Genomic DNA, 27,330 nt, shown 5'->3' on the forward strand with positions numbered 1-27,330 from the left:
GATTCTTAAAGACGATGGTATTTAATTACTGCTGGAAGATTATATCCAAGCATTTTAAAGACTGGTTGTCTTTTGAATTAACTAACTTCTAACTCTGTTCTAAAATTCTTGGAGATAATTGTACTTCTGTAACTAATCTCCCTAACTGAAAATTATGGGAATATTTGCAGAGTCAGATTTCCATCAATCATGTCTTCTGTAACCTAGAGAGCCACCACGTTTCAAAGACTTGCGCACAATGCACTAACAGTAGGCAAAGATAAACTGAATGAAACATAATCTTCATCACCTTTGAGTCTACAAAGTAAAAAGCAAAGCATCACAAGAAAAATGTGAAATATTTAATTGCTGCAATAATACAAACATTCAAAAACAATAAAAATAAAGTTTATCAAAATACATTGAACAATCCTAGAGAACAATTGACTTCTTTATATATAAAAGTAGAATGATACGCATTTGTAACAGTGAATACATTGTTTAAATCTGCATGTTTGTTTAAGTCAGCTTGCAAAACACTCAAAGAAAGGTGCATTTGGAGCATTATACATTGTAGTCAGAATAACTCTGCAACTAATATATAATAGATTCCGGTTAACTGGGTAATCGGTTAATCGAAGCAGCCATTTATTTTGGACAACTCTTAAAGAATAAAAACTAAATTGTTAAAATAACCGGGATTCCCTTCGTTTATTTAGGACACAATGCTGCTTAATTGGGACAGGAGACTGATACCGATCAGGTTCTAACTAGCATCAGCTGTGTGCACTTGCGTGGCTGTTAGACACAACACTGCTTTTACACAGGAAAGCAATGAAGGCAATTCATTATTTGCATCAGATGACTGTGCTAATTTTGATCATTTACAGTCAACAAAAGGACGCGGCAGCGATGAGTCCTTCTGTTAGAACTAATACATAGTTTTATAATATTGTAGTAGCACGGGTAGTGCTCTAATTTGTTCTGTATTTTATTTAAATGCGTAATTTGTTACACATTTAAATGCTAGTTTATCTTTGTTAAGCCTTTTAACTATTTCCATGAAGCTTTGACTAACGGGGAAGCTGCTTAATTGGGCCAAAATGTACTGGCCCTGATGTGTCCTGTTTAACCAGAATCCACTGTATTTATTGAGCTGTCACAATTAGTGGTTTTTAAAGTGTGATCTTAATACTGCCATAAAGATAAAGGTGACTTCCAAGTGCAAATCTATATCCAACAATATGGATAACACAGACTGTGCTGGTCTGTGCATATCTGATATCAGACTTTTTTTTAATCATGCTACATCAAGACACCTCCAAATACACTTTTATTGTTATCTTAACAAACAAATAGACTTTATCCTTTTTTTTAACTACAATGTAGTAATTCATTATTATTCACTACAATTCTCCACCCTGTCAGTTCAAAATATTTTTATAACATGGTTAAAAAACCAGCAATTTTACAACATTAAAACATGGTTGTAGACAAAATTGTTACATTAAACCCAAAGTTAATACATCTCTATAGTACTTAAAGTTTAGTGGCAAACCCTGTTGGCTCAAGGGGATAAAACACATTGGGTGAGCCATAAAAAACTGGAAGTTCAATCCATGGTCTGGAGTCAGTTTATTAATTACTGCCAACAGTGGAAAGAGTGGGTTCTCAATATCTCGACAGGTTAGTGCTTGCACAAAGAGTCCATCCTGCTGAGTTTCCTCTAAAAGTGCACAAGTGCACTTTCGCTGAGGACAGGGTCAAGCTGAATTGGGAAGATCTTCATCTTCTAATTGCTTTCCATCACAACTATTCAAGTTCATCCCTGTAAGCTACTGGAAAATGAACAATATCCAGAGGATTGTACTCCAGCAAGGATCACTGCCTTCAATAAAGTACTGGATAAAGATTTTTGGGTAAGGATATGAATGCAGGTTTTTATTTGAATGCTTATGATTTAGGCAGAAAATATTGGCTGGTGCCTAAATGGAGAAAGGACGTTTATGACTGCTTTGCCCTTCAAATCCATTACCTAGAATGAGATGGATTATTGACTTTTGTGAACCCTATGAAAATGACTTATATTCAATACAAGATTCCATCCAACAATGCGTGAAGATAAGGACCAAGTCCGTCATAACAATTAAGGGTACTTGTAAAGTTCCGGAGCTTGTCACAAATCTAAGAAATACAATCATGATTTCTGTATATTTTGCACTGTTAGCTTAGATGTCTGAACGCTAAGGCACCAAATTTTGTTTCATCTGTATTCAAGTTGTTTTACACTTCGACTTCTGATGCTTTAGACAAACCCAGTGCTTGGACTACATCAGGGGTCAGGCCACTCTTCAGCGTTCTTCGCACTGCAAAGGAAGACGAGTTGATATTAGTACAGAACAGTTCTGTCCATTACATTAGTTACCTGAGCTTAACTGCAAAAGTTACAATTTTAAAGCAATTCCAAATAGGACACACTGCCACTAGAGAAGTAGTGATTATTGTTCTTGTGGGAGATATTGTAATTAACATAGTATCTTGGGCAAAACTAGGAAAAAATGTTCTATCCTCAGAGCTGACTATTCACCAGTGGAAAATAACAATTATCTCCTATTGCTCAAGTGCTAATTAAGATATTTTTTCTTTTATGAAAAGCAGGTATTTTGTGTATGAGGAACAGCCTTCTTATGATTCAGATGAGAACTGGATATGGTCCTGTATTATATTGAGAAGACAGAGAAGAAACTTGATTCTAATTACTGATTTCATTGCCATTGAGAATATCTTCAAAAGTGGCACCCATCATCCAGAACATGCCTTCATCTCATTACTACTATCATGGAGGAGGTACAGGAACCTGAAGACACACACTCAATATTTTAGGAACAGCTTCTTCCCCTCCACCAGATTTCTGAACAGACAATGAACACTTCCTCACCATTTTAAGTCTCTTTTTGCACTACTTATTTTGTTTTTTTAAAAATCTTTCTTATTATAATTTATAGAATATTTTATGTAATGCACTTTACTGCTGCGACGGAACAAAACATTTCACAACATATGTCAGTGATAGTAAACCTGATTCTGATTCATGTAGCTCCCAAGTTACTGCCTGAAACTGAACTATTAACAACTTCAGTGCACTCTGTAACCTCAACTGAACTTACAATTCTATTTCCTTTACATGCACCCCCAACCTCCACTTGCTTTGCGACCACTCAACCCAACTACACCACAGTCTTCAAAGTGATCTCCTACTTACACCTACTGTCAATTAACACAGAACTCACGCCCATTGCAACAGCCACCCGCCCCCTGTTCATCTGTTAATGTTGTATCTTAGATTGATTCCTCCTCCGACAACATCTCAATTCTAACAAACATGAGAAAATCTGCTGATGCTGGAAATCCAAAGCAACACACACAAAATGCTGTTGAGCTCAGCATGCCAGACAGCATCTATGGGGAAGAGTAAACTGTCGACGTTTCAGGCCGAGACTCCTGACAAAGGGTCTTGGCCCGAAACATCGACTGTTTACTCTTTTCCATACAGGTGGCCTGGCCAGCTGAGTTCCTCCAGCATTTTGTGTCAATTCTAGCAATTTATCTCCCTCTACAGATACTGTATGACCTGCTAAGTTCCTGCAGCATTTTGTGTATGTTGATCTCAATTTTAACAATTTTCTCTGCTTTGTAAGGTCCTCCAGTCCTCTGAACCTCAAGAGCTTTCCCTCCTATATTTCTGCCCTCTGATGTATCCTCGAATTTCATTACCCTGCTATCGATGGCTATTCCCCACTCAAAATACCTCCAGTCCCTCCTTCATGGCTAGGTTTGAATTTTTCTTTGAATAATGTGTTAGTGAAGCACCTTGAGATACTTTACAATGTTGAAGCTCCACACAAGAACAACGTATTTGTTTGTTGTATGGTATAAGTCTATTACGGAGTAATAAATTCCAGCCTCGAGGTCAATGATCGACCAACTTTCTTTTCAGTAATGGCCAATACCAGAGGGCATCTTTTTAAGTTAATGGAGGAAAGTTTAGGGGAGATGTAAGGGGTAGTTGTTCTTTTTTTTATATACACCGAGGGATAAGTGCCTAGAATGCACGGCCAGGGGTGGTGGTAGATGTTGATAGCTGAGGGACATTTTAGGGACTCTTAGGTAGGCACATGGATGAAAGAAAAATGGATAGTTATAGGCAATGTAGGAGTTATGATTTAGATTGACCATGGGAGTAAGTTAAAATGACAGCACATCATGGTCTCAAGTACCGACACTGTGCTGCATTTTTGTTCCAATGGTGTGAATACATTAGAAACTTTAATTCCAGTTGACAGTTTCAAACTGATCATTAATTGGTTTGCTCCAGCAGTTCTTATTATGACATGGTCCTTTACAGAAAACTATTATTATAATAATGCAATCGATTTTTTTGCACAATGAAAGTCAGCATGTTACAACCATAAAACGGAGTTATCTAGCAAAAGGCTATTTATTAAAGTGATTAAATAATTTTCCATCTTAAAAAGCTAGACCAGTGTGGTAGCTAGTTACAGCATCATGTGGGACTTTCCAATAATGCCTTCTATGTCCTGAGGAATAACAGCAATATGAATAATGTAGCTTCCACAGACATAAAGTAGTCCTGTGGATCAAATGCTTGGACAATGTAAAACAATAATTCAACTGATTTATTTCAAAGCTACACAAAGTAACTTGCATGTGTACATGAGAGGCTTAACCTGTCCTAAAATGAGCAAAGAAATTGAAGGGAGAAGGTAGTAGAGGGGGAGGTTCTGTTGTCTCTCAAAGAGCATTAAGGTGGATAAGTCCCCAGAGCCTGATATACCCCAGGTTATTGAGAGAGACAAGAGATTAGATTGCTGGGACTTTCATCAATATCTTTGTGTCCACTTTAGCCACAGGGAAAGTCCCAGAAGACAAGCGAGTAGCTGATGTTGTTCCATTATTCAAGAAGGGAACCAGTGATAATCCTGGAAACTATAGAAAAGTGAATCTCACGTTAGTGATAGAAAAGTTACTGGGGAGAATTCATAAGGATAAGATTTATAAGCACTTGGAAGATCATGGCATAAATAGAGAGATCTAGCATGGCTTTGTGAGTGGCAAGTAGTGTCTTATAAACTTGACTGAGTTTTTTGACAAGGTGATGAAGGAGATTGATTAAGGTAGAGCTGTGGATGTTGACTACATGGATTTTAGTAAGACATTTGACAAGGTCCTTCATGGAATGCTTGTTCAGAAGATTAAGATGGATGGGATCCATGGTGAATTAGCCATTTGGATTGAACACTGACTTGTCCATTAACGACAGAAGGAAATGCTCAAAGTAACTTATTCTAGCTGAAGGTCTCTGATTAGTGGTGTTCCACGGGGATCTGTGCTGGGATCTCTGCTACTTGTGATGTATGTAAATGACCTGGATGAAAATGTAGATGAGTAAATTGGCAAATTTGCAGATGACATGAAGATTTGTGGCATTGTGGATAGTGGAGAAGACTGGCAAAGAATACAGCAGGATATCGATCATCTGCAGAAATTGGTGGAGAAAAGGCAGATGGAGTTTATGTGAAGTGGTGCATCTCGGTAGGTCAAATGTGAAGTGAAAACACACTGCTAAGTGCCAGGACCCTTAACAGTGATGCTGAGCAGAGTGACCTTGAGGTCCAAGTTCACAGGTCCCTGAAAGTGACTACATAGGCTGATAGGGTGGTTAACAGGCCAAAAGGCATGCTTGCCTTTACTTGTTGAGACACTGAGTTCAAAAGTCAGGATGGTATGTTGCAGCTTAATAAAGCTCTAGCTAGGTCGCATCTGGAGTACTGTATATAGTTCTGGTTGCCTGATTATAGGAAGGATGTTGAGTCTTTGGAGAGGGTGCATTAGAGGTTTACCAAGATGCTACTTGAATTAGAGGGCATGTGCTGTAGTGAGAGGTTGGACATGCTTGGGTTGTTTTTTCTGAAGCAGACTGATGGGAGATCTGATTGAGGTTTACAAGATGATGAGAGGCATAGACTGAGTTGACAGGCACTATCTTTTTCCCAGGGTTGAATTCTCTAACACCTGAGGGAATGCATTTAAGGTGATGGGAGTAAGTCCAAAGGAGATGCGAGGGGGCTGCCCTTACACAGAGAGCGGTGGGTGTCTGGGGCTGGTGAGAGAGGCAGATACATTAGGGTCTTTCAGGAGGTAGTTAGATAGGCACATGAATGTGAGGGTATGGACATTGTGTAGGCAGAGGGGATTCATTAGTTGGCTATTTGATTACTAATTTAATTGGTTTGACACAACATTTTGTGCCGAAGGACCCGTTTCTGTGCTGCACTGTTCTATGTTCAACGACTGCCAAAGGATAAAGTGAGATATAGATCAGTTGCAGAAACAAGTGGAAAATTGGCAAATGGAGTTTCATTCAGAGAAGTGTGAAATGTTGTACTGCAGGAAATCATGTGGAAAGGAACCATACACTTTTCTTTCTTTTTTTTCCTTTTCAAATCTTTTGTTATATTATACAAAAGAAATAACACAAGTACATTGAAGTAACAACACTTACAATGTCTCAAAAAAGACATTATCTTAAAGATTGAAAAAAAATTTGTGATAACAAAAAAAACCTACTAAACAGAAAAAGTGAGGAAAAAAACCATTAGGTGTACAACTCCAGAGCCAGGCGTCATACAAAAAGCTTCTAAAAATAAACATCAAACCGCCAGCAAGAAAAGAAAATATACCAAAAAATTTACAATTAGATCATGGAAAAAATCTACCAATTAGCTCAAATGATAATAACGAGCAAATGAGCCCAATCTTTTCTCAAAATCAAATAAAGGTTCAAAGGTTCGACTTCTAATTTTCTCCAAACTAAGACATAGCATCACTTGAGAGAACCATTGTGACAAAGTGGGAGCTGATGTATTCTTCCACTTCAACAAAATGGCCCTCCTAGCTATCAATGTAACAAATGCAATAACATGTTGGTCAGATGCAGAAATACCATGAATATTTTGAGGAATTATTCCAAAAAGCACAGTTAATTTATTAGGTTGTAGATTAATTTCAAGTGCTTTAGAAATTGGTGAAAAAACTGACTCCCAGAACTGTTCCAATATAGAACAAGACCAAAACATATGAGTCAGTGTAGCTATCTCAGTTTTACATCTATCACAATGACTATCAACATTAGAAAAGGTACAGTACACTTTATTGGTGGAGAGAGCTGGTGTCCAAGTCCACAGTTCCCTGAAAGTGGCTGCACATGTTGATAGGGTAGGAAAGAAATGTATGGCATGCTTGCTTTTATAAGTTGAGGTACTGAGTCCAAGGCTTTATAGGAGTCTGGTTATGTCACATCTGGAGTACTGCATTCAATTCTGGTCACCTTATTATAAGAAGAATGCAGAGGCTTTGGAGAGGGTGCAAAAGAGGTTTACCAGGATGCAGCCTGGATTAGAAGGCATGTGCTATGAGAGGAGGTTGGATAAACTTGGATTGTTTTCTCTGGAGCAGCACAGGTTTAGTGGAGATCTGATAAAGGTTTACAAGATCATGAGAGGCATAGACAGAGTAGACAGCCAAACCAACTGCTGCTGCCGGTGACCCTATGGATTTGTTATATTCATATGATGTGCCCTCACTCCAATAACGATTGCTCCAAAAGTCAAGGATATGTATTCAATCTTTTATTAGCAATTAGCAAACATACAATCTTGAAGTGACGAAACTTAGGTATACCAAAGTACAAGCTAAGCATAATTATTATTGACCTCAGCCAGCTCCCAGCTTCAAAACAAAATGCAAAGAACAAAGCATTAAGATATCTTATTCCCTTCCCTTTTATCCTGCCCACACTTACGTGACTAGCTACAATAATACCACAAGCTTCAAGATCGCCACCATCGTGCCAGTGCCAAAGCATTCCACTGCCACGGGCCTGAATGACTTCCGTCCAGTTGCACTCACCCCCATCATTGCAAAGTGCTTTGAGAGACTGGTTCTATCACATCTGAAATCCTGTCTGATCACTACCCTGGACCCCCATCAATTTGCCTATCGCACCAACAGGTCAACAGAGGACGTCATCTCCACAGCATTTCACTCTGCCCTGACCCACCTGGACAGCCCCAGCTCTTACGTCAGAATGTGTTCATTGACTTCAGTTCGGCATTCAATATTGTGATCTCCCCCAAGCTGATTGCCAAACTTCGCCAGCTTGGTATCAGCTCATCCCTCTGCAAATGGACCTTGGACTTTCTGACTAACAGACCCCAATCAGTTAAGTGAGACAACCTCTCCTCCTCCACTTTCACCTTGAACACCGGCGTGCTGAAAGGCTGTGTGCTGAGCCCTCTTCTGTACTCCCTTTTCACCTATGACTGCATTCCTGTACATGGTCCTAACTCCATAATCAAGTTCGCAGACTACACGACGGTGGTTGGCCTGATCAGAGGGGATGACGAGACGGCCTACAGGGACGAGGTCCAGCACCTGTCTGCGTGGTGTGCTGTCAACAACCTGGCCCTTAACACTCAGCAGACCAAGGAGATCATTGTGGACTTCAGGCATGCTAGGAGCCACACTCGTGTCCCCACCTACATCAACGGAGCTGTAGTGGAGTGTGTGCCAAGCTTCAAATTCCTTGGTGTCCACATTTCTGAGGATCTCACCTGGTCCCTGAACGATCAAAAAGGCATAATAGCACCTTTAATTCCTGCGGAGCATCAAGAAAGCTCACCTCTGTCCCAGGATACTGACGGACTTTTACTGCTGTACCATTAAGAGCATACTCACCAACTGCATCTCAGTGTGGTATGGCAATTGTCTCCTACCGGACTGCAAAGCACTCCAGTGTGTGGCGAAAACTGCCCAGCAGATTATCGGCACCCAATTGCCCACCATTGAGAACATCTACCATAAACGCTGCCTGGGCAGAGCGAAAAGCATTATCAAGGATGCATCTCACCCTAACAATGGACTTTTTACTCTCCTCCCATCCAGTAGGTGCTACAGGAGCCTCCGCTCCCACACCAGCAGGCACAGGAAGAGCTTCTTCCCTGAGGCTGTGACCCTGCTGAACCTCACATCACAGCGCTAAGCAATATCGCACCCATACTGTACTGTCTCAGTACTTTTATATTTGTGTGCTGTAGCACTTACTTTTTATTCGCAGTTATTTTGTAAATAACACTATTTGCATTTCTGGTCAGATGCTAAATGCATTTCATTGGCTTTGCATCTGTACTCGGCACAATGACAATAAAGTTGAATCTAATCTAATAAACGCGCAACAGAGTACAGTGCCGATAGAGAACAGTTGTGTGGCTCCGATATTCCAGTCCCCTTATTATTATATTAGAATAATTACAACTACATGCTACAAAGACACAGGAGACATAAAATCTCAATATTAATGTAAATGCCCTCCTTCTAGTAAGCACTCTATCCTGGACTGTGATTTTCTCTTGACAAACCAGATCGTTCCTCTTGACTGCATTCAGGAAAATCTGTCTTGAATTGTTGCTGCCAAAGTTCATCCAAGTTCAAAACTGAAATCCCATTAATTGTCAGCTCTGGTCTCTTCTACCACCATGCTCGCCTTTCAATGGTCCGTAAGCAGTCCAACCCAGCACTGTTCTGATTGCATAGGGCCCATCATTAACACAGCAAATTACTTGTAAAGGCTCCAATGCCTTTGGCACATTCACCCCTATCAACAGCTCAATTTCTGAAGCAATTTCCAGCAAATGGATACGCTTCAGGTGAGACCATTCCTGAAGATCTCTCTGATGAGGAATGTTGCCTTTGTAGATAGGTGTACGTTCTTGTGTGAACATGTAAGGTGGTTCACAGTAGCTTTCACTATCTACGACAGCCACTTCCAATGCTGAAATGACATAGTTACATGACTCATTGTACATAAGAAAATGCATGTACCCTTTCCTGTGCGGCTAACCATGTTCAATATACCCACTGTGCAGAACACTGCTGTATTTCCTTGATTAGGAAAGCATAACTAAGCACTGTCTTGTCACTCTTCTTAGACTTCACCTGAACTGGAATTACAGGAAGTTTACAATCATGACCGCCAGCCACCGTAAGACCATGAGATACCAAGGCAGTATTCACTGCTGTGATTGCTTCATTCGTGGCTTGTTTCGAATCTGTACCCTTTTCATCAGTTCCGGACTCAGTTGTAGTTTCACTTTCCACACTAGTAGCAAAGCTGCTCTCTTTAGCTTGAGAACAAATTTGTGAACCAATTTTGGATCGAATACATTGATTAATGTCGTCAACTCTGCTCCTCTATTCATATATTCTAAGTTAATAAAAAGAATTTGGAAAAGGTCAAACTGCATCATATGAAAATGTTGAATAAATGGCTTCCAAGTCTCTTCAAATTTAACCGAAGGATCAAAAATTACACTTCTGATTTTTTCTAAATTTAAACATGATATAGTTTGAGAAAACCATTGAAATGTAGTAGGAGGATTGGTCTCTTTCCAATTCAATAAAAAGGACCTTCTGGTCATTAATGTAACAAATGCAATCATACGACAGGATAAAGAGCTATGTTCCATCATTGGCAAACCAAAAATTGCCGTAATAGGATGGGGTTGTAAATCTAAACGCAAAACTGTTGAAATGATCTCAAAGATAACTTTCCAAAATTTTTCCAAGAGAGGGCAGGACCAGAACATATGAGTCAAAGAGGCCACCTCAGAGTGACATCTGTCACAAATAGGATTTATATGGGAGTAAAAACAAGCCAGTTTATCTTTAGACATGTGTGCCGTATGCACTACCTTAAATTGTATCAGCGTATGTTTAGCACATATAGAGGAAGAGCTCAAAATTTTTCTCCCATTTCTCTATAGGTAGGTGAAGTTGAAGTTCCCTTTCCCATTCATTTTTAATTTTATCAGATATACCTGGCTGTATTTTCATAATTATATCATAAATAGTTGTTACTAATCCCTTCTGATAAGGATTTAAGCCTAAAATTTTTTGTGTGATATCAGTTGGGTATGAAATCGGAAGTGTAGACAGCATGGTATTTAAAAAGCTTCTTATTTGTAAATATCTAAAAAAAAAATGGGATCTGGGCAAATTATATTCAAAGACATGAAACAGTTTTCCATATCAAAAAGGCTTGATCCATAAAAGAGGGTTGGAAAAAAATTAGATATAATAGGGCTTGATGATATAAATTTATTCAACATTTTCATATGATGCAGTTTGACCTTTTCCAAATCCTTTTTATTAACTTAGAATATATGACTAGAGGAGCGGAGTTGATGACATTAATGAATGTATTTGATCTAATATATTGGTTCAGCCTGTTTTGTTCTGTTTGTTTTTTGGGGGGGGGGTTTCTTTGTGATTTTTTTTCTTTTTATTTTTTTCTCTTCATGATTAATTATATCACGAGTTTGGAAGTTTATTACACTTGTACTATTTGTAGTTTCTTTTCTATATGTTTATTATCAATAATGTAATTCCAATCTCTTTATATCACTATTGTTAATACGTTTATGACCTTGAAAACTAATAAAAAGATTAAAAAAAAGACAGTTTTGATCACATCATTACTTACTGTCTGTGATATAACATTGTATTTTTTTCCAAACACAGGGTGTGTAGCAATCTTTCCTCGCATTTTAATAAAGTTAACAAAGTCAGTGAAAGTAACCTCACGGTCGTGCCTTTCTTGCAGTTTATAGTCCACCGATCTCCATTTTTCCCCAAAGTTTATCCGGCAATTTATTGACAACAATCCTCATTTTAGCAGGCATGTCCAACTCGCACCTGTGCTGCACTTTTTTCATGGCATTGCAACAGTACTCTTGAAGAGCTTTCATATCTTCTGATTTGATATGCGGCCAAGAAAGAGCCTCTGCCAGGTAGGGCGCAACAATTTTGTGCTCATCACCAAAATGTTCCTGTAATAAAACTTGTGCATTTAGCTATCCCTGCTCTCGGCCAGCTTGCTGCCAACTTTTGACAAGCTCTCTAGGGTAACCTCCAGTAAACTGTTCGGGAAAATAGTGAAAATAATCACCATAATCATCATTCTTGCCTTCAGTCCTATTCTCGAACACCCTCGTAAATGAATAATACTGCAATGGATCACTATTGAAGATTTGAGTTTCTCTTTTAGGTACAGATGCAAACATTGTTGTTGCATAACTATGCTTGTTATTTCCTTTTGTATCCTTATGGCCTCCAGTGCGCCATTTGGACCTTTATCATCAGAAACATGAGTGTAATCATACCATAAATCAAAGTCCTCAGAAGCAGCCTGTGCTATTAGATATGGCATAGGTTCAGAGTGCCTCCTTGGTGCAGGCTGAGAGTCAACACCCTGAACTACTGTATGGGTTCAAATTTTCACTCATAGACATTTGAGCAACAAACTTATCCACATTGACATTGAGTATGCTGGACTTTCTCTGTTCCATGTCAACATAGGACCTCTCCCCATGCTACTGTCTTACTGGAGCACGTTTAGCGCCCACAGTACTTGAAGCCCTTAACACTTTAACTCTGGCCATCTTGGCTGCAATTTCTTCCTGCAAATTAAGCTACTCCATTTTTCTCTGAAGTTGCTCTTTGTTTCTCCAAATGTGTTCTGCCTGTTCTTCCTGGTTTCTTCGAAGCTGTTCCATCTGTTCTTCCAGTACACGATTATCCCTCAATATTTGTTGTCTTGCTTATAACTTAGCTAAATCCGCTTCCATTCTAATGCATACCGATGAGGTACCAGATGCATGAGTCACTCTGCTAGCAATAGAATGTGCTGCATGCATGTTAGACACGCTGTCTTCAGCTTGTATGTCATCCCGAAAGTCATCAGCTTTTTACACAGTCACAGTCTGTTCTGTGGCTTTACAAAAATATCCATTTCCTTAAGCAATGTGACCTTCAATATCACAAGTTTGTTTAATTTCTCTTTTAGTCTTGACTTTGAGTTTACTGCTTCCAGCTGAATTCATGTTGTTTTCCAAGTATACGAACCAGGCAAAACAATGGCAAATTAAATTCAGCATTTCAATGGAACCAAGGGTTGCACTACTCAGGCAAACACCACTATACAGCTTTCATTCCCCAACTGGATAGGCAACGCTGGCCATTCAAAACTGTGTTTCAAACCCAAACACACAGCATGAACCAGCAAAGGGTTATTACTTGCTACAAGCTGCTCCAGGCTGCAGGTCTTCTAATTTCGTGGACACATCCGATTGCTGATATCCGTGTGGTATAACTGTTGAAAGCCTTTGCTGACAGAATGTAGCAGCAAAACCAATTGCCGTTCACATAACCTATGGATTTGTTATACTCGTATGATGCATCCTCACTCCAATAATGACTGCTCCAAAAGTCGAGGATACGTATTCAATACTTTATTAGCAACCATACAACCCTGAAGCAATGAAACTTAAGGATACCCAAGTGCAAGCTAAACATAATTGAGTGGTCAGCAAGAGATACGACTTCCATCAATCCCCAGCCACAAGTAAACTGCAAAGAACAAAGTGCGAAGATGTAACTCATTCCCTTCACTTCTACCCCAAGCCAACTCATGTTACTGGTCACCAGAAGAAACATCATAAGCGCGCAACGCAAAATGCAATGCAGGTAGAGAACTGATGCATGGCTCCTACACCTAGTGTCAAAATGTCTAATACATTATTATAGGGCATGCATTTAAGGTGAGAAGAGATATGCGGGATAACTTTCTTTCTACTGAGAGTAATGGGTAGCTGGAATGCACCATCAGGGTTGGTAGTGAAGACAAATAAAGCATCTGAACACATTGAGAATGGAGGGATATGGACATGTGTGCAAAAGAAATTAGTTTAATGGGCTTTTAATACCAGTTAATTATTTTGTCACAGCATCATGGGCTGAAGGGCCTATTTCTGTGCTGTACTGTTCTATATCACTTTCATTTTATGGGGTAAGACTGGAAAACTCGGATATATCCATTAGTGTTTATAAGGGTCAGAAAGATTTTGATTGAAACTTTTGAAGGGTTTCACAGTCGTGCAGCTAACAGAGCTGCTTCTTGACATCTCCAGTGACCCAGGTTTAATCCTGACTGCTGGTGGCAGCACTACGGAGATTGGATATTCTTCTTGTGGACAATTGAGGTTTCCACTGGTTACCCTGATTGACTCCCACATCACACAAATGTGGCAGCAACCTCTGTAAGCTGCTTCTGGTGGGAGGCAAGTGCTAGAATCTAGATAGAGAGGTGGCGAAGACAGGAGCCTGAGAAAAATAATATAGGTTGGGTTATGATTAGTGTTAAAACTGGTGCCTGATTATTGGTACAGACTTGATCAACTGCAGAACTTGATTCCATACTGTTTTTCGTTCTTCTCTATGAAGCTATGAGAAAAGATTGGATAGCCAATAGTAGAAGGAGGTCTGATGTTGGTGACCACAGAAATGTTTTGCATATGGAATTAAATCAATTGTTATGGGTCATTTCAAAAATGGTTTCAGAAGCCGTCTTATCAGATAAGGAATCAGTCACATAAAACATAGTCTAGTTTCTTTTCCCAGTTTTATAAGCCCTGGGAAATACAGTACCTCTTCCTCTCTTCACCATCACCACCACTCCTTCCCCAAGCAATTATTAAAGCCAGATATACTTACAGGATTTCCTGTTTGCTCTCGATCTTTTGCGTTCCTTGGGAGTAGATGTCCTTTGATTCGGATTCTGTGTGACAGATTTTACCAGGCGGTCCATGATTTCATCAGTAGCATCATCAGCTGGACTTGCTGCTTCATCTTTAGGGGTGGAAAGATTTGGTGGGCTGATTCGTCCAACAGCTATAAAGATCAAAAGGAGACCAAAAAAAAACTCATAATTTTCAAAAATAGCTTCCACACCTGAAATGCAAGAGTTTCCAGTGATTGAAGGTGGCAAAAACACACTTGCTGATCTGAAAATGTTTGGTCATTGCGTTTAATTCTCATATTGTATCCGTAAACGCTTGAGTGAAATTCACAGCCCTATGCACAGGCTCAGTGATAAACGTTACTTGATTTTTGGGTCCGTGGATTTTTTTTTGAAGTTAATTCAATAGACCCCATTTCTTTACATTGTGTTATCATAGGATGGTGATCCATAGAATAATTGGCTTGATGTCTTCCCCCAAAAACTGATCAAAAGACGTTGACCAAACCCCGGTACCCTGACTCATTAGGAGAGAGTGCTGCCTGGGCAGTGAATTGGGTTAATAATTCATCGACATTTCTCTCAGGGTTCACAAGCCTGAGGCGCTGGTGGTCTCATGGGCCACAGATCTTTTGTATGAAGGCAGTCAAATAGATTAGGTTGCTACAGGTTTTGCTGTCTAAGAGTTATAACATGTTGGTAAATCTCAAATGATAGCATGATCTGATTTGACTAAAAGCCAAACTCATCTTCTTCAAATGCAATTTAATAAATAGAGAACTGGTAAAGGTCTATTTTTGGCTGATGTACTGAGATATATGAAAGGGTTTGCTTTGTCTGCCATCCAGGGAGATCATCTCATACAGGTGCACATTGAAGTAGCAAAAATCAAGAAAAATGCAGAAGGTAGTGTTGCAGCCACGTAGAGAGCATGGTGCATGGTCCTAAATAATCAAGGTCACATTGTGGTAGATTGGGAGTCTGATAGAAGCTGTCCTTGACCTGATGGTACACATTGTCAAGCCTTTGAATCCTTTACCCAGTGGGAGTTGCTGGCTGCTGGTGTAGTGGTATCCACACCGGACTTTGAGGTGACTGGTCCCGGGTTCGAGCCCAGCCAGCTCCTTGCATGCTTTCCATCTGTGTTGAGTTGAGCACCAAGCTAGGAACTCGGCCTCGTAAACAACAGACAAATGCAAAAGTATTGGCAAAGTTGCTGCCCAATGCACAACAGGGCATAGACAGGAACACCAGCAACAACCCGGTGGGAAAGAGGAGAAGTGAGAATCATTGGGGTGGGTGGAGTCCTTGACTACATTGGTTGTTTCACCAAAACAGTGAGAGGTACAGACAGAGTCAATGGAAGGGTGGCTGGTTTGTGAGATACACTGGTCTGCATTCACAACTTTCTGCCATCTTTTGCAGTCTCATGGCAGAGCAGTTGCCATACCAGGCTGAGATAGGATGGTCTCTATGATGCATATGATGAACTGTATTGGACGCATTATAGATTATTCTCTCAGTCAGGTCAAATACTAGCAGGTGGGAAAAGGAGGAAAACAAGTTGGAAGGAAATGTATAGTAGCTGTTATGGTGCAGTACTAAATCCTACAGTTGTAAACACTTTAGAATTTTTAATTGTATCATCATTTAGAACTCAATGAGTTTCAATTGGACAGCACGAGGATATGAAATACAACCTGAAAGTTGTGAGATTTATATAGTAGAGAATGATAGAATGCTGTGGCTAGACACATACATTACACTAGAAAGGGATGGAGTCCTTCCAAAGAAGACAGAACAAATTTTCTTACATTTATTGCTTCTGCTCCTTCGGGTTTGTGGCTCGGGAGTGGTCAAGAGATTTTTCATGTTTTCATGTGCTTCGTCTTCCTGCTGCTGAGGATCTGACAAGTCAGGTGCCTGGGTGCTCTCAGTACTACTGGCCGCAGTAGAGAACTTCGCTGTCTGTTACAGTTTGTAAAGAAAAACATCTCATTTAGATATAAATACCATGTTTCCACACAATGCATTTCCCCCCTCACTTCCAACAGTTAACTTACATAAAGATTTATTTTGAGTTCAGACAGAAACCTACTGAAATTTTGTCCAGCATCTCTGTGGATTCTTTTAATAAGCTTTTTTGCCTGCTTTTTGGCACTTATTATGTTCAACCAATGCAAACCAACACCCGACAAAGCCAACAGAATACCTAACTGAATATCAGACAGTATAGTAGAGGAGCAAGTGATCAAACAGCAGTGCTCTGTTCACATTTCCTTTGTCCTGTGCTGGCTGTTTAGAAAGCTTGAGCCTTGGATCTATTGCAGTGAAGGACGAATATGTGACAGAGTTATAAACCAAATAAAGATCACCTACATTTTTTCCATCTCAAAAACAGATAGTTAATGATATAGAAAAAAATAAAGTGAAAGGTAATTTTAAATTAAACAATGGACAAGAAAACACCCATTCAAATTTTCTGAAGCAAAAAAAAAGCTGAAGATTGTTTTCTGCTGCATGTGCAGCACGAATACCTACGCATGTAAACTAGTTAGGAAGCGCACACATTTCTTCCTCTTGCTCCTAGTAAGAGCAAATTAGAATCTTTCTGGGTAGAAGTGCTAAAATAGATCATATCAGCTCCCTCATGCTTATATGTTTTCTAGCACTAAAGATGGAAATGCACTCTTTCTGGGGTTTCTTTTCCCCCCATTACATGCCAACAGCCACACATCAGTGATTAATTAATGTTGTTATTCATGTGTTTTAAACAAATAAAATAATAAGACTATACCACTCAGAGCACATATCAATAACTTTACAGTAAAATGACACCAACACAGTTTTAATTTGGATAGCAATGCTCCTTTAAGTTTGCAGCTTGTATTTATACTAATTGCTGCGGATGAGGGGAGAGTGAAATATTTCATCAATCATTCTGATAAGTTATGACCCCTGCAGAATTAAGGATCTGTATTTTCAGAAGGGAGTTGTCCTTTATTAGGTATGCATTTTGTATGGACCCAGCTTCCACTACTAGGGCTGAACTCCATTTAATCCCTTACGTCCTTAGTCGGGAAGAATGATAAACATTTGACATGGTTAAAGATCAAGTGTGCTTTGGTAAAATACATCTAAGTAACTGAAGCAAATCAAAGGGTTAAAGTTGTTCAAGACTACTTCTGCAGTGAACTATACTTGCCCATTTACAGAAAAGAAAACGATTTTTTGAGTCATGTTGACTACACTAGAATAACCTGGCTTACAGCAAAGAGGGATATTGTGCTATTTAGGGTCTAATTAAAAAAAAGAAAACAAATATGGTGTGTACACGCGAGTTTTATAGCTAGAAATTCCCTGTGTGCTGCAGAAAAAGTTCAGATCTTGTTCCAGCCACCGTGACCTAGGCAATCACCAGAGGCCCAGTAGTTCAGATTTAATTATCTGGTATAAAATTACAGTTGTTAATGGAAAACTCAGTTTAGACTACATGTGCGCTGTAAAGTTAGAATCATTTTCTTCTCGCTCTGAGTGTTGTGGAGTGGTATGAGCCTTGCTTTACTATTGTGGGAAAATACAAATACTTCCTAAGTGTCAGTTTGCCAACCTGGTCATGAGAGCAAAGCTCCAATCTAGCAGGATGCTTCTCCTCAACTGGCAAAGAAGAAAAAAAAATCTCTCAAAGAAATGAATAAACTACTGATCTCTTTGTTTGCCCCATTTTTTAAAAACTTGGGTTTATAGCCTAATTTGTTTTTGATTATACTGTTCCCTCAAACAAAGCCGAGACTTGTTAACAACAATATATTCATAAACTGATGAGGGTCGCTACACGGTGTTGCACCTTTACTCAGTCCGTTAAGTGTTGATGCAGTTTTCTCAAAACATTCCTCCTTGTCTTCAAAGTTCTCTAGCTATTTGGAAATAATGATTCTTTTCCACTCTGCGGCAGAGCACGCAGGGGCAGCCTACGACAGTGGCACTGCTGAGTAACTTTGTGAATTACGCAGTACCTTTAGTATTGCTATCACTTACTGAAATTAAAAATGCAGTGTGTTTTTAGTCCGTGACGTGGTAAGCTATGCCGGTGTGTTTTGGAAAGCAAAAAAAAGTCATTTGAAAAATTGTTAGCTGAGGCAGATATAAGAAGTAAATTTGATACATGGCATTTTGCATGCCCACCGCTTTATTTTGATGGCCTTACAGATAACCTCAATGCATTTAACTAGGATGTAAGAGCAATGTAATAACTTCCTTAGTTTAAATTACAACTTTAGCCTAATTTCTGCAGAAGACTTGGCGTTTAGTATAGACCCTTATCTGAAACTAATTTTCTCTGATATCTTGCTTTTATTTTACACCATAACAGCTAACATTGCCTAGGTTCAAGAAATTTTCTCTGCCTCCTTTTTGCATATCTTTAATATATTTGTAAAGAGTCTTTCAGACCCACAGCAAAGATCTTGAACCTAAAGAAATTCGACACCTTATGAGATCCAAGGTTCAGTTTTCATGGTGTAGCTTGGTAAGGGGACGAGGGGGAGCTACTGGGGGACAAAGAAAGGTTGCATTCCTGCCTCAAAACAGCAGGCCACGGTAGTATCATTATTGCAAGTTTCCAAAGCAGTAACATGTCTTTTCCTCAATTTGTAGCTACTAAAGCGCTTCATCTGATAAGGTAGTTCTGGCCATTTGAATATATATTCAAGTCCTCAAGAGAGGAAATACAAGCCCATAATTCACCACTTAGAAACTCACTTTGAACTACAGTCCCAGGCTACTATGTAGACCTCCCCAGTGTCCACCCAGAATTGCAGTGGTACTTGGGGTCTTCGAAAGATGATCTCATGCAGAGCAGGAGGCCAAAGCCCTTGGAAGCAGAGCACTTGTTGGGGGCTGACCTCCCACATTGCACATTCACTCCTTACAAATGCTGTTAAGTCATGAAACTTCAACAGCACTTACTGGTGCTTCCATTACATTGGTTCAATGAATCAGTCACTGGCAACTAAGTGCCCTTTGGCAAGGTAGAAGAATTTCCTTACATGGTCCTTTCAATGCTAAACCTTCCAACCTGAAGTTGAATGGATGGGAACAGACAGTATGTTGCTATTCTGGATTTCGTTGTGCCAAAAATAAATCAACTTCAAGCCATGCAAAAATGTTTCAAATTCAATATTTGCACACCTTGTTGCAAAATGATTGATATTCCAAATCCAATTACTGTATGTATATTTATATATGCCTTCTCTTTAATTTCCACGGGGAGACAAAGAAGATTTTCCCACTGTCTCATTCATGCCTCATTACTTAACCTGAAAACACCCAGAAACTGAAGGATTTCGCTGAAGGAAGAAAATAACTGAAATGGAATCTCTGAGAAACTTTACATTTTGTCACTTCATTGAGTCTTGACCCACTCAGAAGTAAATCCCTCACTCGGGGCGACTAAGGACTAAGTTACAGATAAAAGCGCAAGCTCACACAGTTTGAGGTAGTGACCAGCTTTTCATGTGGCTGGGCAGAAAGCGAGACGTGAACACAAAGACAGTCAAAGTTCCCTCTGGGGTTGCTGTGATCCATGCAGTTGTCATATTCCTCTCTACACTTCCTATTATATTGTCAGACAGCTGCTTGTACCTTCTATTACTGATACAACTCTGACCTGGAATTCTGAAATCTATACTTAAAGCCATTCAACACAAAAACAGGACATTGAGCCATCCAAATCTAGCTGACTATCAAACACTTTGTTACACTAATCCTATTTTAGCCAACCAAACACCTGACCATCAAATACCTCTTTACCCTAATTCTATTTCAGCCAACCCAACACCTGACCATCAAACACCTCGTTACACTAATTCTATTTCTATTCCTTTATAATTCCCATCAGCTCCCCTAGATTCCACCATTCACCTTCTTAATACGGGCAATTTGCAGTGGCCAGTTAACCTATCACAGCACACATCTCTGAGGTGTGAGAAGAAACTAGAGCACCAGTGGTCTCCGGCAGAACACACAAGCTCTACTCAGGCAGCACCAGGGGACCGGGTTGCTGAAGCTGTGAAGTGATAGCTCCACCACTGTGCCACGTGCTATGTGCCACCTTCACCAATTCAATCAGTCCCCTTCAGGCCTTACTTTTAAACCAGCTCTTTCATTGCATCCCTTTGGTCATCTGGCTTCATACCTTGCATAGATTGGTGACAGTTTACATTCAAAAGTGCTACCATGAAGCATTTGGGAATGTTTTACTATGATAAGGGTCTTGTTCAGTCACAAAACTGCACAGTACCTGGTAGCCTTTTGGCCTATTGTGTCAATACACCTATAAATGAGCATTGTTTTGTAAGCCTCATCAAGAGAGTGAGTAGAATCTAGAGAGCAATCCCTCAATCTTCTTTTTTCTTTTACTTAGGCAAGGTGAAGAGCGGGAAGCTGCTGAGGCTGAATTGGGTCACTTTAAAGTGAGAATAAGGTGATGGAAGGATGAGGAGCGAATCATGTTTCATTTTGTATGATTCTAAGTTCCTCAAAAGTTGTTACAGATGCACCCATCTGGGCAAAGGGCATGCATTCCATGATATTCATAATGTGATTCTTAGGAGAGTCAACTCAGCAGAGAAAACCCAATCTTTGCATAGAATGGCCTGGATCTACACAGTCAGTCTTTGCATAGAATGTCCTGGATTAATTTACAACCTAACAAATTAACTGTGCTTTTTGGAATAATTCCTCAAAATATCCATGGTATCTCTGTGCCTGACCAATATGTTATTGCATTTGTTACATTGATAGCTAGGAGGGCCATTTTGTTGAAGTGGAAGGATACATCAGCTCCCACTTTGTCACAATGGTTCTGTCAAGTGATGCTATGTCTTAGTTTGGAGAAAATTAGAAGTCGAACCTTTGAACCTTTATTTGATTTTGCGAAAAGATGGGGTTAGTTTGCTCGTTATTATCATTGAGTTAATTGATAGATTTCCTCCTCAATCTAATTGTAAATTTTTAGTACTTTTTTTTTCTTGCTGGCGGTTGGATGTTCATCTTTAGAAGCCTTTTGTATGACGCATGGCTCCGGGGTTGAACACCTAATGGGGTTTCTTTTTTTCCCCCCACTTTTTCTTGCTTAGTAGGGTTTTTTTTTAAATCACCAAAATTTTTTCAATCTTTAAAATAATGTTTTTTTCTTGAGTCATTGAAAATGTTGCTTACTTCGATGTACTCTTGTTAATTTTGGATAATAATAATAAAAAGATTTGAAAAAAAAAAGGAAGAGTGTCCTGGATCTGCAAAGTCAGTCTTTGCATAGAGTGTCCTGGATCTGCACAGATGTAGCCTTTGCATAGAACATCCTAATGAGCTTCTGGTAAAAGAATAATGCTGTCCCCACCCATTATGTTGACTGGTTGAACCTAACCTCTCTAGTGTAAAGGTTGGCTCTTAAAAGATGAAATTTACATTAATTCTAAGCCACAATCCAGCATTTACACCATTAACTATGCAGATGCTAGAAATCTGAAATAAAAACAGAAAATGCTGGAATTACTCAGCAGGTCTCACAGTATCTGGGAAAGAAAAATAGAATTAACATTTCAGTTTGCTAACATTCTTTCAAAAATGCAGTCCAGCTTGCTAAGAACTTCCAGTCATTTCGGTATTTATTTTACACTTTTAAACCCTCTTGCCTTATCTCTTTGGCACACAGATTAAATACATGAGATTTATTTTGTTCAATGGATGAACAAACCCTAGCACTATAAAAGTCCAATGGAAGCAATATTACTGTGCAGTATTAAAAATGCTATTGATTTGCTTTGCAATATTGAAAATAGAAGTTTAATTCTTACAAACAGACGAACCTCTGTGATCATTTTGCCCCGTGTCTTGTTCCTCTCTCGGTAAGCAGCTCGCTTCTGCTTCTGCTGTAGCACCCTTTCTCGGGTGGTCCGGTACTCCAGCGCAAATTCACTAATTATTTTACAGAACCTGGTAATCTTCAGCTCCCGAGCAGTGTTTGAAGGATGACCAAGATACAAAAGAAAAGAATGGAATCTGCAGGAAATATTGATGTTTGTTAGGAATTTTTGTCTACAGTTGATAAATAGAGGCATGATCAGTGCTGTTCCACCTAGTACTGTAACCAAGGCAGTTGCTGAACAACAGAACAGAATGGGTTTTACTTTCAGTAGCTGGAGATACAAAACAAGCCTTAGGCTTATCAGATTCCTCCCCCACAGAGCACCAAAGCTCAAACAATGATCCATCATAGAAAGTGCTACTAATCAAGTAGAAGATGAGTGCAGGGTCACAAGAATTTTCTTTTCAATGAACTGCTGACAGATGCTGGCTGCACAATCTGTAATGGCCTAAGAGACTTTAAGAGATGCTGTGCAAGTTGCATGTCATCTTGGTCAATGTCTCCCATCCACTACATCATGTACTGGTTGGGCACAGGAGTACATTCAGCCAGAGACTCATTCCACCGACATGCAGCACTGAGCATCATAGGAAGTCATTCCTGCCTCTGGCCATCAAACCTTACAACTCCTCCCTCGGAGGGTCAGACATCCTGAGCCAATAGGCTGGTCCTGGACTTATTTCATAATTTACTGGCATAATTTACATATTACTATTTAACTATTTATGGTTCTATTACTAGTTAGTATTTATGGAGCAACTGTAACAAAAACCAATTTCCCCTGGGATTAATAAAGTATGACTACGGACTATGAACTATGAAGACAGTTATAAATCTCTCATCAATGGCTTTTCATACAGTTTAATATATATATATAGTCCGCTGTTCCAAACAGTCCATTGTCTTTAAGCTGACTAATCTTTTTGATTATTTTACATTTGTAATTTCTGATCACTTTTTTTAATCACTGGCTGGAATTTAGAGAGCAGTTGTGTTCATCCAAATAATAGATTGTAATGGAATGCTACAGTTTGCATTTCAGACTCCCATCTCATGTTAAGACACTAAAGAACTCAGTCCACTGACACAAATTCAGGTCAGAGATTTCCCATTACTCCCAGGCATTTATGGATACTTTGGGTAAAGTATTTGCTGCCAATTATTCCCAACTTTGGTAATCTGAATTAAAATAGGTTATGGACACTACAAATAATGACGCATTCCACAGTAGCTGTAGGATACTCCGTAAGTTCGCACTGGAGTTTCAGCTACGATGTCCCAGGGTTAAATTGTCTCAATTCAGGTTAAAGCACTGGAAGAACTGAGGACATCAGAAAAGGTGTAGAGAATGTGGCTGAACATATCAGAAAATATTTTTTAAAAAAATTAAAACTATGTTCTATTTGCTGCATATGTAGCAATTGAAAGATGGTCCACACTACTTTTATATCCAAGGCAAAGCATATCGTTTCTGAAAGATCTGTGCCATTGTGTAAAGGCTAAAAGCTCTGATGGAACTTTTTAGTCTACACTCATTCAGGACCCTCATGAGTTATGGATTGATGAGTCTTTCATCCTGTGTGACCAGACTACATTCTAATCAAATAATTTTCAGAACAATCAATCCCAAAATAGCAAAAGTAGCAAAAGGAATGCATTAAACTTCTCTGGTTCATGGAGGATTCTGGGTGAACTTGACTTATTGTAAGATGGCGGTGTGCTTGAACACAGCGGCCTTCAAGGGGCCAGCAAAAGGTGTTATTGTCTTTTAGAACAACTTTTTTTACGATTGCGACACTACTGGACACTAAGAACTTCAAGTACTGTACGTCTACCCCATCGCTGAGCTGCTCATTCGCACAGTAGCTGGAACTGCTGCAGTTTGGGTTGCTGCCTGCTACAGATAGGTGTTAGAGTCGGTGCGCGAAGGCGGTGTACGATACAACAGTGTGTGATTGTCTTGGATGTTTTCTGATGATCATAAGACTCTTTTAGACGTTGGTACCGTAGAATACTGTATGTCTGGTTCACGGGGAGACTGAAAGGGGTGGGGAGAGCTGCACGACCTCAGTCGTAGATCGGATTAGGCCTCACTGCATGCTGTTACCTGTTGTCCAGGAGACGTGATACAGGAGGCAGTTTAGCGTGACATCCACATCGCGCTGGGTGCTGCCCTCCAGTGTTCACTGAGTTGAAGACAAGCTGAATTGCATTTATCTGCAGACTGCTACAGACTTGTTCTTGCCAACAACATCCATGGACTCAGGGACTTGGGCTACATTATATAATTTTTTCATGTGGCTGTATGTTTACTGCTATCTTATATGTGCCTTGTGCTGTGTATAACTGTTGGTACTGTGTTTTGCACCCTGGCCCTGAAGGAACTGTGTTTCATTTGGCTGTATTCATGGGTATTCATATATGATTGAATGACAATTAAACATAAACATTTTTGCTTCCCCTTGGTGAGCCCGAACCATGCAGCTGTGAGTGACTGTCCTCTAGAACGGCCTGCAAGAATGCACCTGTGAACCACTTCATGCACCTGGAAGACACAGAAAACCCCAGCCCTTCCAGAAATGCTCAGTTATGCAAATAAGGCTTTTACCTGCAATAATTTTCAGTAGAGACAGAAATGTAACTGTATGAATCACAAAATACATAATTGCATCCTTGGTATCAGTTGCCTCGCTGCAGGAGATGACACACAACACCACAGACCTTGCATTGCCATGAAAAGCAAGGTGTGCTGGACTAACCTTTCTCTCAGGTTCTGGTAGGCTTGCTGCGGCATACCACCCTGAACACATTCGTAACATCTTGCAAAGCTATTGTGTTTAATTGTTTCTTTTTCATTTCATCCACATTCTCCCCTGCTTGTCTGAAGTCCTTAGTTGTGTGCCGGAATTGTGCTGGTTTCTCTCCAGCAGTCTGGTCAAATGCTGAACCTCAGCAAAGAGTATTCAACCCTGGGAGCATCAAAGCACCAGTTCCAGTGGCCATGAAACTATAACACACAGAAGCAGAACTAGACGCATCGAGTCTGCTCCACCATTAAGGGCGGAAATGTTGACAGGGCTTCTTTCACTAACTGCGGAATGCATTATTATATGCATGGATGCTTCGCCAAACTTCATGGCTTAAGATTTTACTTTGTATGAAACTTTTTGTTAAATAGCTTCAGAACGGTCTCTATAACATGATTTGTAAAAGTCAAGATGATTTTGCCCCATTTCTCTTACTCCGATTTACAAGATCTGCCTTATACTAAGCATTAGCAAGAAAGGCACTGGATCCTTTACCATTACAGTTAAGTTGGTTATTCATTGATCAGCTCCCAGGAAGTCACTTTGCATGCAGCTCAATGTATTTCTAAAGCTCTGTACAACTACAGTGCTGACTACACTAAGGTGGTAAAGATGTTCAAGAGCTGTATGCTAAGCTATTGATGTACTGCAGTGTGTGATAATTCTGTGCTCAACTGAGCACTAAGTAGCTTGAGACAGAGATGCAGATGCAGAGGGAATGGGAGGGGGACGGGAGGGAGCAGCGAATGCGAGAGGAGAGAGCTGAGTAGAGAACCGGAGGCGGAGGCAGAGCGTAAGATAGCCAGCGTGACACAGAGAAAGAGTGAGAGAATGGGAGAGGGGAAAAAAAATCAAGAGCCATAGACTGGTAGGAAAGATATGCACGTATTTAGATGCAGACTGAAATCAATTTGAACCTTTCATACAAAACCTGCTGTATTCCTTCAACTTTGACTTTAACTTGAAGCCTGTAATTTTTGGGACTAGGATGCCATGGTATTGGGTCAAAAGGAATTTTCAGGAATGAGATGAACAGGTTTGTATTAGTTAATGGTTTCAATGGACATGGATAACAGTTGAGAGAACAGAGTTAGAGTGCACTAGGAGAAAAACAGCGATGAATGACTTCTCGCCATTCCAGGCTATTTAGATACACATCACAGCAGGATGAAAGAAAACAAGAGCAATAGGAGCAGAATATGGACAAGTCCTCAAAGGTTGGTCCATGAAGCCTTACATACATCTTCATTTTAAATTCAGGCTTTATCACAATACTTGTACTTTTACAAATTTTGGCATTCATGAGAACGTTGAAAACGAAGTCTGACCTGTTTATAATTCTACGATGTACCACTTTGAGGATTATAATCCTTTCTGTGCTGTCCTTTAGAAATTCTGTCATCTTATTTTTTAATACAGGCTTTGTTTCATGCTTCGCGATAACCTTCAAGTGATCCCATGAAGCTTTGCATTTCCTCTCCAGCTGAACAAGACTTTCTGCCAGTTGGTCAAAGTCAACCTGTGAACAATGAGCAGAGGCCCTGTAATGAGAACAGCTTGGCATCGCAAAAACACTCATAGGTCAGAGCAGAAACAGAAAGTAAATTCACAGTGTAAGTATAAAGCAGCTGACAATAGCCCAGTAAATAGAAAACCTGGCCTTATGGTTATTAAGTAAACTGAGAAAGTTTTAATTACATACTTGTGGACCAAAAATATACAAAATGATCTAGCTTAGGGTCAATTTCAATTGCTTACATTGGGAAAGATGTTCTATTTTCTGATTTCAAGTTATCCTCTGGTGTATATATAACTGTGATTATTAATCTGTTTAAATTAAATGGTTCTTTATCAACAAACACTTACTGTCTTTCAGAAGACTACAGCTCAGTCAGAGCTTTTGC

The 27,330-nt window shown here is 39.7% G+C and overlaps 1 protein-coding gene across 3 annotated transcripts in view; it reads right to left on the reverse strand.

Moving 5' to 3' along the window:
• Positions 1-353: 353 nt before the first annotated feature.
• Positions 354-27,330, reverse strand: part of fhod1 (formin homology 2 domain containing 1) — a 302,751-nt gene continuing 275,774 nt past the window's right edge. For all 3 annotated transcript variants that reach the window (XM_072279446.1, XM_072279445.1, XM_072279444.1), the window contains 5 exons: positions 26,755-26,945; positions 22,561-22,753; positions 16,507-16,660; positions 14,668-14,844; positions 354-2,345 (listed from right to left, as the gene is read on the reverse strand). In XM_072279446.1, the coding sequence (XP_072135547.1) occupies positions 2,263-2,345; positions 14,668-14,844; positions 16,507-16,660; positions 22,561-22,753; positions 26,755-26,945 (798 nt within the window). In that variant the 3' untranslated portion in view covers positions 354-2,262. The remainder of the gene's footprint in view (positions 2,346-14,667; positions 14,845-16,506; positions 16,661-22,560; positions 22,754-26,754; positions 26,946-27,330) is intronic.

This window comes from Mobula birostris, chromosome 15 (genome assembly GCF_030028105.1).
Source record: "Mobula birostris isolate sMobBir1 chromosome 15, sMobBir1.hap1, whole genome shotgun sequence".
In the NCBI taxonomy this organism is placed as follows: Eukaryota; Metazoa; Chordata; class Chondrichthyes; order Myliobatiformes; family Myliobatidae; genus Mobula; species Mobula birostris.